This window comes from Salvelinus sp. IW2-2015, linkage group LG15 (assembly GCF_002910315.2).
Source record: "Salvelinus sp. IW2-2015 linkage group LG15, ASM291031v2, whole genome shotgun sequence".
Taxonomy (NCBI): domain Eukaryota; kingdom Metazoa; phylum Chordata; class Actinopteri; order Salmoniformes; family Salmonidae; genus Salvelinus; species Salvelinus sp. IW2-2015.
Genome location: NC_036855.1, coordinates 58,506,741 through 58,520,568, shown reverse-complemented (window position 1 = coordinate 58,520,568; position 13,828 = coordinate 58,506,741). Strand labels below are relative to the sequence as shown.

General features: G+C 48.2%; 1 protein-coding gene across 1 annotated transcript in view; it reads right to left on the bottom strand.

The window, feature by feature from the left end:
• Positions 1-13,828, bottom strand: part of LOC111975075 (CUGBP Elav-like family member 3-B) — a 213,915-nt gene that overhangs the window by 50,328 nt on the left and 149,759 nt on the right. The window contains exon 3 of the mRNA XM_070447384.1: positions 9,400-9,448. Within this exon, the coding sequence (XP_070303485.1) occupies positions 9,400-9,448 (49 nt within the window). The remainder of the gene's footprint in view (positions 1-9,399; positions 9,449-13,828) is intronic.

The window sequence follows — 13,828 nt, the reverse complement described above, 5'->3', positions numbered from 1 at the left end:
CATGGACACGACAGGGTGATAGGACACGGCGTGGCGTTGAATGAAATGCAGCAGACACAACGACAGGCCTAGGACCAACATAGACTACCAGTATCAGGTTAAATGGCACAGGAAGTCATCAAAGGGCAGGCAAAGTAAAGCATGAGACCTCGGCCTACAAATGAGATTAGATTTTACTATGTAAGGCCTCGACTTTAAAGGAAAACAGGGACAGCCCTGCGGTAGGAAAGGATTCATCGTCTTCCCTACTCTCTGTGTGTGTGTGTGTGTGTGTGTGTGTGTTGTGCTGCTAGTGTGGTGTGTGTGTGTGTGTGGTTGTGTGATGTCGTGTGTCGTGTGTGTGTGTGTGTGTGTCGTGTGTGCTTGTGTTGTTGTGGTGTTGTTCTCTCGTTCTGTCTTATGCTGTCTCTGTCTCTGTCAGCAGTAGATAGAGTCTGAGGCCAAACCCAGCCGAGGGACAGTATTCCCGCCAGCGGTCCTAGCTGTAAGACTGTTTTTAAGCTAGTCGGGACTCAGACTCCCTTGCGCCGAGACTTCTCTGCCCCATGGAATGGAGGACACATTAATCACATACAAGAAATCAGCAATTATCTGTCATGAGGCAGTCGCAAAACGTGTCTCGCGATTACGTGCTTCTGCAGCATTACCGGCCATTAGTGCGGTTAGTAGGACACTGGTACACCCCCCTGCCTCCTCTCCCTCCTTCTGCCTCCCCCTCCCCACGCAGAGCTGTCCTCGTCTCCAGGGATAGAGATGTGTCAGGAGCCCGCTAGTAAAAGTTTGTGCCACAGGAACTGAATGTTGGGACCAGACGGCGGATAATGCCTACAGATATCTATTGGCCCATGTGTGATAGGGACAAAACTAAGTTTGGTCGGGCCGTCTATTAGAATACTCATGGCCGCTTATTTATTTCTCGCTTTTGCATTATGCAAATAAATAGGGAAATGGATGGATGGGGCAGAGGATTTTCAGACTTGAACATCTATTGTCACTTTGCTGCTGCTGAGTTCAACCAGCACCCCTTTCTCCCGTCCCCTCCTCTCGCTCAAGTCCATCTTTATGATGTCTTGTGCTTAACCCAGCCTTTATTTCAACTTGATAGCAGTCATGATTTCAATTGGCTAGAATATGCGAGACAATTGAAGCAGGCGTGCTCTGCTGCTTCTGCTAGTGGACAGTGCTTGAAATAGGACAGTGGGTCTCAGTATCTCCACTTTTAAACCGCAAGCAATTTGCCTCTCAAGTCAACACTGGGCTGGGGATGGATAGAGAGGCGGAGAGATAGAGCTAGTGATAAGTGATAGAGAGGGCCTACAGAGCGAGGTCCAGAGAGAAAAGGAGGGTAGTGGAGGGAGACGAGAGGCTCGGGTCGCGCAGGATGAGGAGCTAACGGCGGGTGGATGGGGGTAAGCTGACGCGAATCCCAGCCTAAATCATTTGGGAACGCACCCCTTTCCTTATCTCTCCTCTCCCGATCATAGGAACTCTCTTCCCTCTGACCTTGTATTCGCGCTCGTCGCTGCGCCTCGTGGTGAAGAAAAGATGAGCCAGATTATGCTATGATTGGAAGGAATGGCCATTATCTAAAAGCAATCTGCCAGGCTGGCAGGTCCCACTCCTCCTGTAGCCATCCACGCATGCCACCTATAGTAGACATGGGAGAGAAGGATGGTGGTATCAGTATCAAGCACCCCTCTTCTCCCTCCCTTTTATTTACTAGGATGAATCAGTTACGTATCCATTCTCTCATTACTCTTCTCTAACACACAGCACTTCATCCGCATTTACCTTTTAGCCACTCTCCACTGCCTCTTCTTACATTGCAGTGTTTTACCAACTCCAGTCCTCCAGTACCCCACCAGCTACCACATTCGTGTTGCTTAAGCAGCCACTAAACTCACCTGATTCTGACTCGTTGAGGGCTTGATGATTTGTTGACTAAGTTAAAACTCCAGGTGTGGTTTCCGAAGCTACATCAGAAATGTTTCTGTTGGGCGGTACTTGGAGGACTGCGAGCTGGGAAACACTGCTCTCAAGGGTATTTGATTCTTCTGCTCAATAGAGGAAAACTACACCGAGCGCGATCGGACGGCTTAGAGACTAGGCTTAATAGTCTCCCTCTCTGGCTATGATTTGCTTGTTTGCTTACCTCTCCCTTTCTTCACAACATGTCCTTTCCTAAATAAATTGACCCAAGGCGAATGTGAGGCATTAAAGTCCACCTGTTCTGAAATTGTTGTTCTTCCGTAATAATGCCACTTAGAGTCTCCACCGTTCTGAGTATGCGCTACCTGATAATGTTATTGCATCAGAGGTCTCTTGCGTATCCTTAGACTATAGTCTGCAGTTTGACGATAGAGCGCAGTGTATCTGGTAGGTAGTTTAGGTCGGCTATTGGGTTCACTGACCCTCTGTAGCCGGGCTAGTCCGTGAGGAGCTAATCCTTTTGTTTTGCGCATCTGCTGTTCTGTACCTTGCGACTCGGGCGCTTCCTCTTATTCTCAGCGCGTAGTCTTCTGCGAAGGAGACCCCAGTCTGGGCGAAGGCTGAGAGATTGACAGTACCCTTCGCAGCCCTTGTTCGCGGCTGTGGCTTCTATTCGCATACCACTCCAGTTATGATATGGAAGAAGTCGGAAGGAGAGGATGCTTTCGGTAGAGCTTTGTTTTGCAAAAGCAACAGGCGTCGGACAAGGGTGGAGGCGCTGGGCAAAGAGGATGGCAGCTTCGTTCTGGAGTGCGCGCCTTTGAGACAGCACACGGAATAATCAAAAATCTGAAGTGCGAAGGCAAACACCGCCCACTGAGAAACGGTGCTCCACTTATACCCAAGTTGCAAATTTGGTCGATGAAGTATAAGAGAAATGTCTGTCACAGCCCTTTGCGATCACGTAAGGCATCCATGCAGAGCTTCGGTCGATGAGGAGTGCAGCATAAGTAGCATATTACATCGGCAGGAGCGGTATCACACCCAGTGATTGTCGAGAGGTGTCAGGGACAACTGAGCGTATCGTATGTTTAGTGTACAGTTGGCTCGGGATCTTACTAAGTTTATATGTGAAAGGGTTGTCGTTAACTGCGTACGTGAGATTAAAAATAGGACAGCCAAAATAGTCTAATACGATGATAAAGGCCATTAACAAACATCACAAAAATATTTACGTTTTATATAAAGAGTAATATAAGGTAATCTAGAGAATTTGTGTAAAAATAAACAGGTTGTGACAGTCAAATGCGTTACGTACTACATATTTTCTGTTGTTGAGTGTTCTCATTACTCTGTTGTGTATGTTACTGTGATACGAGATATTTATTAGGAGAGTCTGCATATAGGGATATATGTGTAAGTAAGAGTTGTACCTACAGTTGATCGACGCTATGTGTCACGATAGAGTAGAATAGGCTGACACATGTATCTCTAGACGAGCTGTGGATGAGGTCTCTAGGTGCATATATTTTACGGACCTGAGACTCATGAGTAAGGTCTGGATTGTGACTAAGTTTCGAGTAATATGTTTCCGTCTTCCGTATATTATTTGCTGACGATATTGATCCTAATTTAATCCTTGTAAACAATATATTTGTCCTTCCTCTTTTGAATTTTAGCTGAATTATTCCTCATTTGGTTAGTTACGTCTACGCATATTATGTGGTTATTAGATAAAATGGAGGACTACTAGGTTGTCTGTGGCATCATCTAGAAGTGGCAAGGGCCAGTACAGTGTAGGATGCCTTATGCCATGTATTAATGAGATCAGTCTGCTCAGAGGGCTCCAGGAATGCATTGACACGCATTCGGCAGGGAGTCGTAAGGCTGTCGAGTCCGGAGTCAGTGGAGGAGTTGTGGAGTGGAGCAGCTAGTGGTGTTAGAGCAAGCGAGGGTGCGAGCAACGTCCGTGGAGACCGGTGATGCTGGGGGAGTGATGTTGGGGGATGAGCTGGGTTGGAGCTAGGAGAGTAGCGTCAGGACTGGGTAGGGGCTGGGACTGGAGGCTGTCTGGAGCTGGGGTGGTAGCGTGGTTGTCTGGAGCTGGAACTGGGCATGGAGCTGGGTCTGGGAGCTGGGTGGAGCCTGGGATGGATGCATGTGGGGGCTTTATATAGAGCTGGGGTATAGGGCTGAGGAAACAGGGCTGGAGCTGGGGATGGAAACTGGGGTTTTATATAGAGCTGTATGGGGCTGAGCAGGCTGAGCAGGGCTGGAGCTAGGGAATGGAGCTGGGACTGGAAGCTGGGGTTTTTAATAGAGCTGGGGTTGGGGCTGAGGCAGGCTGTAGCAGGGCTGGAGCAGGCTGGATGGCTAGGGATGGAGCTGGGGCTGAATGCTGGGTTTTATATAGAGCTGGGGTATGGGGCTGAGCAGGGACATGAACGCTGGGGTTTTTATATAGAGCTGGGGTATGGGCTGAAGCCAGTGGCTGGAGCTGGGGAATGGGGCCCAGAATTGAAGCTAAGCTGGACTGGGAGTGCAGGTAGACCAGTAGGGCTACAGTACTGGGGCTGTATATAGGGTTGGGGTATGGGGCTTGATGGAGCATGTGGTTTGGGGCCACGTATTAGTAGTGGGGTCCTGAACCCACCATGCTCGAGCAGACTGCTAGGCAGCAGCCGTGCGTGTCCATGCAGCGTTCAGGTTCCTAATATATCGAGTCCCATCCAGCACCATAACCCATCTGATGGTTGCCTGAAAACATTTACTGTGCGTTTGAAAATGCGCCCAGAGCGCTCTAGCAGGAATCTTTTATTCGTTGGGTTGCCAGCTGTCGCGTGCTTTTATGAGCAACAGCAAGCTACATACGCCTCGGGTGTTGAGCAGCAAGTGATATGGCACTGAGTGCGCGCATTAAATTATAATGTTCCCCAACTCCTCCCCCAGCTCCGGCTCCAGCCTGCCCTGCTGTAATGCTGATGAAGATACATCTGACTGGCCCTGCTTCTGAGCAGACCCATAGTCTCTTAACTGATAGGCCTAATCTGACATATGCCAGAAGATTATTCAACATAGTGAGGCGGTAAATAGAATCAGCAAAAGGGAAGGAATATTCAAATTGTCACTATATCAGGCATAATGATAGAATCCAGGCCTCCTGCTTGTAAATGCATTACTCATACTGCAAGAGCTGTCACTTTCATTTACTCAGAAGCACAAGGAAGGCCTTAAACCTTTCCTTGCGACTTTCAAAAATGATCACAGAACAACGGAAGAAATTTGGTGAAATTGCCTGTTCCAATTTCTGTCCAAATATTTAAACGTAATTTATTTTTCCTAATATAATTTGGGTGTATGTTTTCTCGTGGCATGGCCCTATCATACAGACGCTGTAACAAAGCAATTTAATTTAATGCCCAGCCAACCTTGAGCTACTACGCTGTGTTCCCTGAACCTCTGACAAACTGGGTGTGTACCGCCCTGCCGGGCTCTTTCTGACTTTTCAGAGTTTTGCATGTTTCGTGTCCAAAGGCGGAGAGAGATCTTTTGGCTTCATTTGCATGTAAAGTGGAGCACGGTCCTCAGTGGGTGTTGAGGTGCCTCCAGACAGCTCCTCCCCAGCGGCCTGGCAGCCTGCTGCAACAGCCACACATCAGCCCTCACTCTTCCCTATCTACTGGGTGGGGCATGACAGCACAGCGCACAAGAGCTTGAGGTCCTGTCAATCTCTCACCTCCCAGACTGGGGTCATCCTTCAGAGACACGCGCTGAGAAAAGGAAGCGCCCAGGCAAGGACGAACACAGAGCCAAAAAAAAGGATAGCTCCTCAGGATGCCGTAGGGCCGAGTGCAACCCAGACAGAAACTACGAACCTTGATACACGCTCTAGTCAAACTGCAACTATGTAAGGATACCAAGAGACTCTGATGATACATTATCAGGTAGACGCATACAGAATGGTGGAACTCTAATGCATTATTAGGAAGAAAGCATTCAGAACGGTGGGACTTTAATGCTACATTCGCTTGGTAATTATTTAGGAAAAGGACATGTTGAAGAAGGGAGAGGTAAGCAAACAAGCAAATCTAGACAGAGAGGGAGACTATTAGCTGTCTCTAAGCCGTCCGTCGGTCTGGTGTGTTTCCTCTATTACAGAAGATCAACATACCCTTTAGAGCAGTGTTTCCCAGCTCCAGTCCTCCAGTACCCCCAACAGAAACATTTCTGATGTAGCTTCGGACAACCACACCTGATTTAACTTGTCAACAAATCATCAAGCCCTCAACGAGTCAAATCAGGTGAGTTTGTCTGGGGCTACAACACAAATGTGTGCTGTTGGGGGTACTGGAGGACTGGAGTTGGTAAACACTGCTGTAGAGAGAGCATGGAGAGTGGACTAAAAGGTAAATGCGGATGGAAGTGCTTGTGTGTTAGAGAAGAGTAATGAGAGAATGATACGTAATGATTCTCCTAGTAAATAAAGGGAGGGAGAGAGGGTGCTTGATACTGATCCACCATCCTCTCTCCATTCTACTATGGTGGCCATGGCTGGATGGCTACAGGAGGAGTGGGACCTGCAGCCTGCAGATTGTGTTTAGATAATGGCCATCTCCAATCATAGATAATCTGGCTTCATCTTTTCTTCACAGACACAGCGGCGGACAAGGTCAGAGGGAAGAGATTCCTAGATGGAGAGGAGGAGATAAGGAAGGGGTGCTTCCCAAATGATTTAGTGCTGGGATTCGCTCAGCTACCCCCATCACCCGCCGTTAGCTCCCTCATCCTGCCGACCCCAGCTCTCCGTCTCCCTCACTCCCTCCTTTTCTCTCTGGACCTCGCTCTGTAGCCCTCTCTATCACTATCACTAGCTCTATCTCTCCCCTCTCTATCCACTTCCCCAGCCCAGTTTGGATTGAGGCAAATTGCTTGGGTTTAAAGTGGAGATATGAGACACTTTCTATTCAAGCACTGTCCACATAGCAGAAGAGCAGAGTCACCCTGCTTCAATTGTCTCGCCATATCTACCAATTGAAATCATGACTTGATCAAGTTGAAAATAAAGGCTGGGTTGAAGCACAAGACATAAAGATGGACTTGAAGGGAGAGGAGGGGAGGGGAGAGGGGTGCTGGTTGACTCAGAGCAGCAAAGTGACAATAGATTTCAAGTCTGAAAATCCTCCTCCCATCCCATCCCATTCTCCTATTCTATTTGATAATGCAAAGGAGAAATAAATAACCCATGAGTTATTCTAATAGACGGCCCAGACAATTAGTTTTCCTATCCACAATGGGCCAATAGATCTGTAGGATTATGCGCCGTCTGGTCCCACATTCAGTTCCTGTGCCAAACTTTTACTAGCGCTCCTGACACATCTCTATCCCTGGAAGAAGAAAAGATACATGAGAGAGAGAGGGGGAGGCAGGAAGGAGGGAGAGGGAGGGAGGCAGGGGGGTGTAGAGGTCTCTAAACCCACTAATGGGCTGTAATGCGTGCAGAAGCACGTAACCGAGACACTTTGCGACTCCTCATGACAGATAATTGCTGATGTCTTGTATGTGATAAATGTCTCCATTCCATGGGGGCAGAAGTCTCGGCGCAAGCGACGTCCCACTTAACCAATCTGCAGCTAGGGCCCTGGTGGGAATACTGTCTACCTGGTTGGTGGCCTCCCTCTATCTGCTCTGATGAGAACGCACACACACACACACACAACACACACACACACACACAACACAACACACCACACCACAACAACACACACACAACACACACACACACCACACCACACACACAACCACACACACACACACACCACACACCACACACCACACACACACACACACACAAGAGGGAGAGATTAATCCTTTCCTACCCAGGGCTGTTTGTTTTCCTTTAAGTCGAGGCCTTCATAGTAAATATAATTTCATTATCAGCCGAGGCTACGCTTTACTTGCCTGCCCTGTCTGATGACTTCCTGTTCCATTAACGCTCGATACTGTATCTATGTTGGGTCCTGGCCTGTCGTTGTGCTCGCATTTCATTCAGCGCCACGCCGTGTCCTATACCCTGTCTGTCGTCCCCAACACAAAGTTCCTGTGACAGACTGACTAGCTAGAGAACAGAACTGGGCTGGCTGGCATAGAGAGTCCTCTGTATTTCATTCACTCTGTCTGTATTTTTCCTCTTTCTCCTCCTCCTCTCCTCTCCTCTCCTTCTCTCCTCTCCTCTCCTCTCCTCTCCTCTCCTCTCTCTCCTCTCCTCTCCTCTCCTCTCTCTCTCTCTCTCCTCTCCTCTCTCTCCTCTCCTCTCTCTCCTCTCAGGCTGGAGAAAGAGTAGTAATTGATATCGGTGCCCCATCACTCCTCCTTAAACCAGAGATCCAATTTATCTCTGTGAATATGCCGATTGGCTCCCGCCCAGGTCTTGTCCATCAGACTTTGCCTGTTTTTAGATGGCCGTTAATTAAAGTGGAGCCGTGACAAAAATAAGATCTCAATGGGAGAGTGAGTGTGTGTCAGGGAACAGGGAAATGGGCCGGCTGATTCACMYATCTTGACCACGTAAATCACCAAAMTGKCTCAGTCWGGGTYTAATCTTACCCTGGCTGKCTRTGGTGKAACTCAGAAGGCTKGGATACAYATAATGCATCTGACCCTCACAATGTAGACGCACACTGGGTCWATTAGATGTAATTATGCCACATGTAAATCTGTAACTGGCTTAATCTGCATTAACCCCGATAATGTTACAAATGGCTTTGGAATGATCTAGTCAATCACAMTGTCATTCTGGCTAGGGCCAAGCTGGCGGGTGSCTCTTCAGCTCTGTGTAAAAACCTTAATTMTRTTTTGTGATTTGGTGTYAAAGGCCTAAACCCAAAATCACWGATMATTTATAAACATGTCTGACTACTAACTACACTCTCTCCTCTGTCCATTTTATATGCTGTCAAAATAACACATCTGAGTTGTACGATTGACCTGGCAGTACAAAGTGGATAGGTTTGACTGTCCTGGTGTTGACTGGTAAAGCCTATACAGGACCTCTGAAGTGTGGCTGTGTGGGGGTGAGGAGGGGGGAAGAGGAAGGATATGGAGGTGCATGGAAGGGGGGGTTGACTCCCAGTGGCTCTCATCTGTAACCAGGCTGAGCTGTCACTCTGAGGACAGTGAGGAGGGATAGATCCCCACCCAGCCTCTCCTCCTCCGGCTCCTCACTCGACTTTGAACCTCCCAGAGTGACAGTGAACCTGACACAGCCCCTCTCTCTGTTGGTCCGGCCCGGCACAGATGGGAAGTCAATAGAGGCGAGTGACCTATATTAACGGCTACTTTGCAAACTCCCAGTGTGTCCCTACTGAGAGCAGAATATTCAGGTGTGCGGAGGAATGGAGGGGTGGAGGGAGGGAGGGAAGGAGGGAGTAGGAGTGAAAAGAGGGAAGGGACAACCAGGAGAAGGTTAATTACCTCCTCGTCCTTCACTGTCGGCTGGCTTCACCTGGATGGGCCGGTTCATCTGCAGAGAGAGGAGAAAACACCTGGGTTAGTGTGGCCACCTGGGGACATCCACTACAACCACTACCAGGACAGAAGGGGGACAGAGAGATGTTCATGGGCCTGTAGTTCTTGTCCTGACTCACTGGAGCATCAGATAAACAACACAAACAGTGCTCTGTTCTGTTCTGTTCTAGTAAAGAAGAAGAGGAGAATGTGTGAGCTTTGRGTTTGATGCCAGCATGCCTAATTAATCCAGGGCCATGGCCTCCGAAGATGCCTGGTTCCCCCTCACAGTTCAGCAGAATTAGCACTTTTCAATGAGTCACACTGGTTGTCAGATGGCATGAGGAGATTAATGCCATTACATCACCCACTATCACCCCACAGAGAGGTCTTCTCTGGCTGCCCTGAGCTTCCTGTCTCCTCCCTACTTCCCTCTGTCCCTTACAGCCATGCCCTGCCCAGCTCTATACATCCTCTCTCCCTCTGTCCCTCCCTCCCTCTCTCTTTTCCACCCCTACCCTTCTATGCCTTGCCCTGCCCTGCCTAGCTCTGCACACTCCACCCATCTACACTTCCTACCTCCCCGACCACTACCACCGCCACCCCTCCCCTCAGGAACAGATCCAAGCGTCGTGACCAGTATGCTGCTGCTCTGCTCTGGTCAGCCAAGCCCACCTCAGACACACTGGCCTTTCAAAGCCACACACAAAAACATGTCCAAGAAACACAGAAAGTACTGTAAAAAGGTTAGAAGTGCAAATCAATAAACAACCTCTGAAGATACAGTCCAGAGAGGAAAAAGCTTAGCAGTGCCAAGCCCAACATTAGAAGGGCTTTTAAAAACGCCTGCTGTGAATAAAAACTCCCTTGGCTCTCTTTGCCCCCTGAACACGGTTCCATCTCTCTCAGGAGTATGACATGTATAAAATGAAGAGTTTCAAAGCCTTTGACTGTATAAAACATGACAAATATCTTCCTATTTCCCTGGATGAATAGTGTGGGGGTAAAGGTCAGTGTAGAGAGGCTCTGTGCTTAGTGAGGGCAGCATTCCATGTGTGGTGTATTGGCTGTGTCTCCTGGAGCCTGCAGTAGGCAGTAGACACTGGGCACTGGGCCTGTCTCTCCTACATAGGGCATGAGAACAGGGCCAGTGTGTGTGTCACTGAGCAGCACAGTGCAGGGCTGCCCACTCCCATCAGTCAGGTTCACAATGACTAGAAGGCTTAGGGCCGTGGTACACTTGACAGCAGTTGACATGAGCCCAGACGTCATGAGTCAAATATAGCCAAGAGACTAAACGACGTGGAGGGATGTATGCATCTAATGTGACACTCCTAGTTTTACATGTACATACACCAGAATACACCAGAATACACCGTGACGCTGGACCAAAAGGTAACGCTGCACCCCCCACACCCACACAAACCTTCACACAGACATGCTAATGTCAACACTTACAGGCCATGAGTTGGAGATAACATGGATCTATTGTTGTCTTATCCCACAGCTGGCTATTACACTATGACAATGAGAATACGAACTCCTAAGAGCAACAGATGGGTTGTCACTGGATCCCATGCATATTCCATATAAACCATTCAGTATAGTGCTGTTGGAGGGGTATACTAACTGAGAGATACTGTACTGTGAGTGGTGGAACTGGGCTGTGTCTGAATGGGAGCACAGATGACTAATTGTGGTTAGAGCCTGAAGGGTTTAAGATAAAGTGACTGGGGCTGTGTGGCGGTTAGATGGGGGACTTGGGGAGTTCCAGACGTTGTGTCTAGAAGCCTTTCCTTTTCTCTGCTGGCTTGTTTGGAGTGAAGGAGGAGGGTGGTGGAGAACCCCAACACTCTTGGATGGATGGAGTTGTGGTGTTAAGGAGAGTTAGAGGATGGAGTGGTGGTGTTAGGGAGAGTTAGAGGATGGAGTAGTGGTGTTAGGGAGAGTTAGAGGATGGAGTAGTGGTGTTAGGGAGAGTTAGAGGATGGAGTTGTGGTGTTAGGGAGAGTTAGAGGATGGAGTGGTGGTGTTAGGGAGAGTTAGAGGATGGAGTGGTGGTGTTAGGGAGAGTTAGAGGATGGAGTGGTTCAGGATAGCTACTCTCTCTGCGTACTTGCCGTTGCTAATGCAGTTTCAAGACAATATGACGCAGAGGAGAGTCTTATTTGCTCTGCTAGCTAGTGGTAGACTATATATGTAGCAATATAGCTATTGGATCTATGCCTGCATCTTTTTAATGTCGGGTTTCCTTCCACTACGGGCTTGGATTCTGACAGCAAAATGGTTATTTATTATAACGGAATATGAGATCAAATATAGATCAGCTTTCCTGGAAGATATTGTCTTTCAAGTCCGTCTGTGGTTACGAGCAAAGACATGAGGTGAAATAAAAGAGAGCTTGTTAATTGTAGTACACGAGGGAGATAGAGATAGTAGTAGAGTTATGAACTCCATACAAATTAAATTGCAAAGAGAGGGAGAGAATAAGAGGAGAACGATCGAATTATGTAGAGGAAGGTGGGTATAAAAGCTCATGAAAGTATGATACAGATGAGAGGAATAAAAAATAGCAGAGAGTTGGTAAAAACTAACTATTGCTTATATATTATAAAGGACGGATGAGCAATTTGCTTGTGAAAAGCCGGGCCAGCGACCTGTGCCTAAGAGTTCCCAGTGTAACAATTAGAGACAGCTGTCGAGGAACTGCACCTACTTGTTAGCGATTATGACAAAGCATCGCCTCTATTCATGACGTTGAGAGGTTGAGGAAAGTATATATTGTGATATATGCGAGTTCGAGATGGTCTCAGAGAAGAGAATTCCATAAGGAGGGAAAGTGGAGGGAGAGGTGGTGGTGAATGAACTTGAAATTTTCAGCTCCGGCTCGATTGTAAGCATATATAAGACTCTCTTAGTGTATTCTAAAGTGGTATCGTCACATCAAAATACTATGCATTAAGTTTACGATAGAAAATGCAATACTCATGTTCATTGCAGTATAAAGGACATATAGTCATTATATATCTTAGGTACTTCCACATGTGTTTAATGGCTAAAGGTTATTTTTGAGAGAGTAGAGAGGAAAAATAGTGGGTTTTGGATGGGCAGTAGTATCTATGGATACGTAGCATATGTTTTATCTTGCTTATACAGCCCTTCTATTTCTCTGGGAGTGTGGTGGAAGACAGTGGCGCCAAGTCAGGCAGATAGATAGCATGTCATGTGTCTTCCTGTGTCTGTGTGTGTCTGGGTTGTGTGTATGTGTCTGTGTGTGTGTGTCAAGCCAAGGAACAGCAGGCTGCTGCTGCTTCGTCTTCCGTCCCCAGCCTCTGATGAATTCATATCATAACTCTGCCTTGATCGCCTGCTAATCCTACACTCAGTAATAAGGGATAAATGTCACCTAAGCCACCTACTGTTATTGAGCCCAGAGTCGTGTGTGTGTGTGTGTTGTGTGTGGTGTGTGGTGTGTGGTGTGTGTGTGTGTGTGTGTGTGGTGCGTGCGTGCTGCGTGCGTGCGTGGCGTGCGTGCGTGCGTTGCGTGCGTGCGTGCGTGCGTGCGTGCGTCGGGCGTGCGTGCGTGCGTGCGTGCGTGCGTGCGTTGCGTGCGTGCGTGCGTGCGTGCGTGGCGTGCGTGCGTGCGTGCGTGCGTGCGTGCGTGCTGTGGTGTGTGTGCGTGAGAGAGGGAGGGAGAAGGGGGACAGAGTAAAACAGGATGTGGTAGCGTGTTTGGGAAAGTATTTGTGAGAGAGAGAGAGTAATACTGTAGAATGTTCATCTGTATGTGCAACTGTATGTGACATCTGTAGAAAAAGAAATTAGTGGTTTTCCTGTGAAATTGTGAACAGCTATTGAATATGTTGCTACTGGTTTTGGCTAAGGTGTGGTTGGGGTGGTTGGTCTGAAGTTAGGTGTGTCCTCGTTCTGGAAAGTTTCATAAAAGTGGGACATGTTTGAAAAAAAATCTCTATAACCTCTCCGGGCAAACCTAAGAGAAGTCAGGAGGAGAAAGACAGAAAGGAATGCCAATTCACTGAAACAGCCCCAGTCCAGACAGACCAACAGGCTGCCTGCCTGCTGCCCTCTTCTGCCTGGTTGCCTAGCAACCCCTAGTGTACTCCTCTGTGAGGCCGGCCACTAATGACTGCTGTTGCGGCAGCAGTTCAGAGGCTACTAATGGTTCCCCTCTTCAGAGCTTGTGGAGCCTCATGACCAATCGCTGAGTCTAGGGCCAGGAGACTGACTGATCACTGGGCAGGGACCCCAGGAGCCTCAAACCCACCTTAATCTCCCTAAACACAACTCCATCATGCGTAACTCTCCTACCACCAACCACTCATGCCCTAATTCGTCCTACACCAATAACTCTCATCCTCTAAACTATGTCCTACAC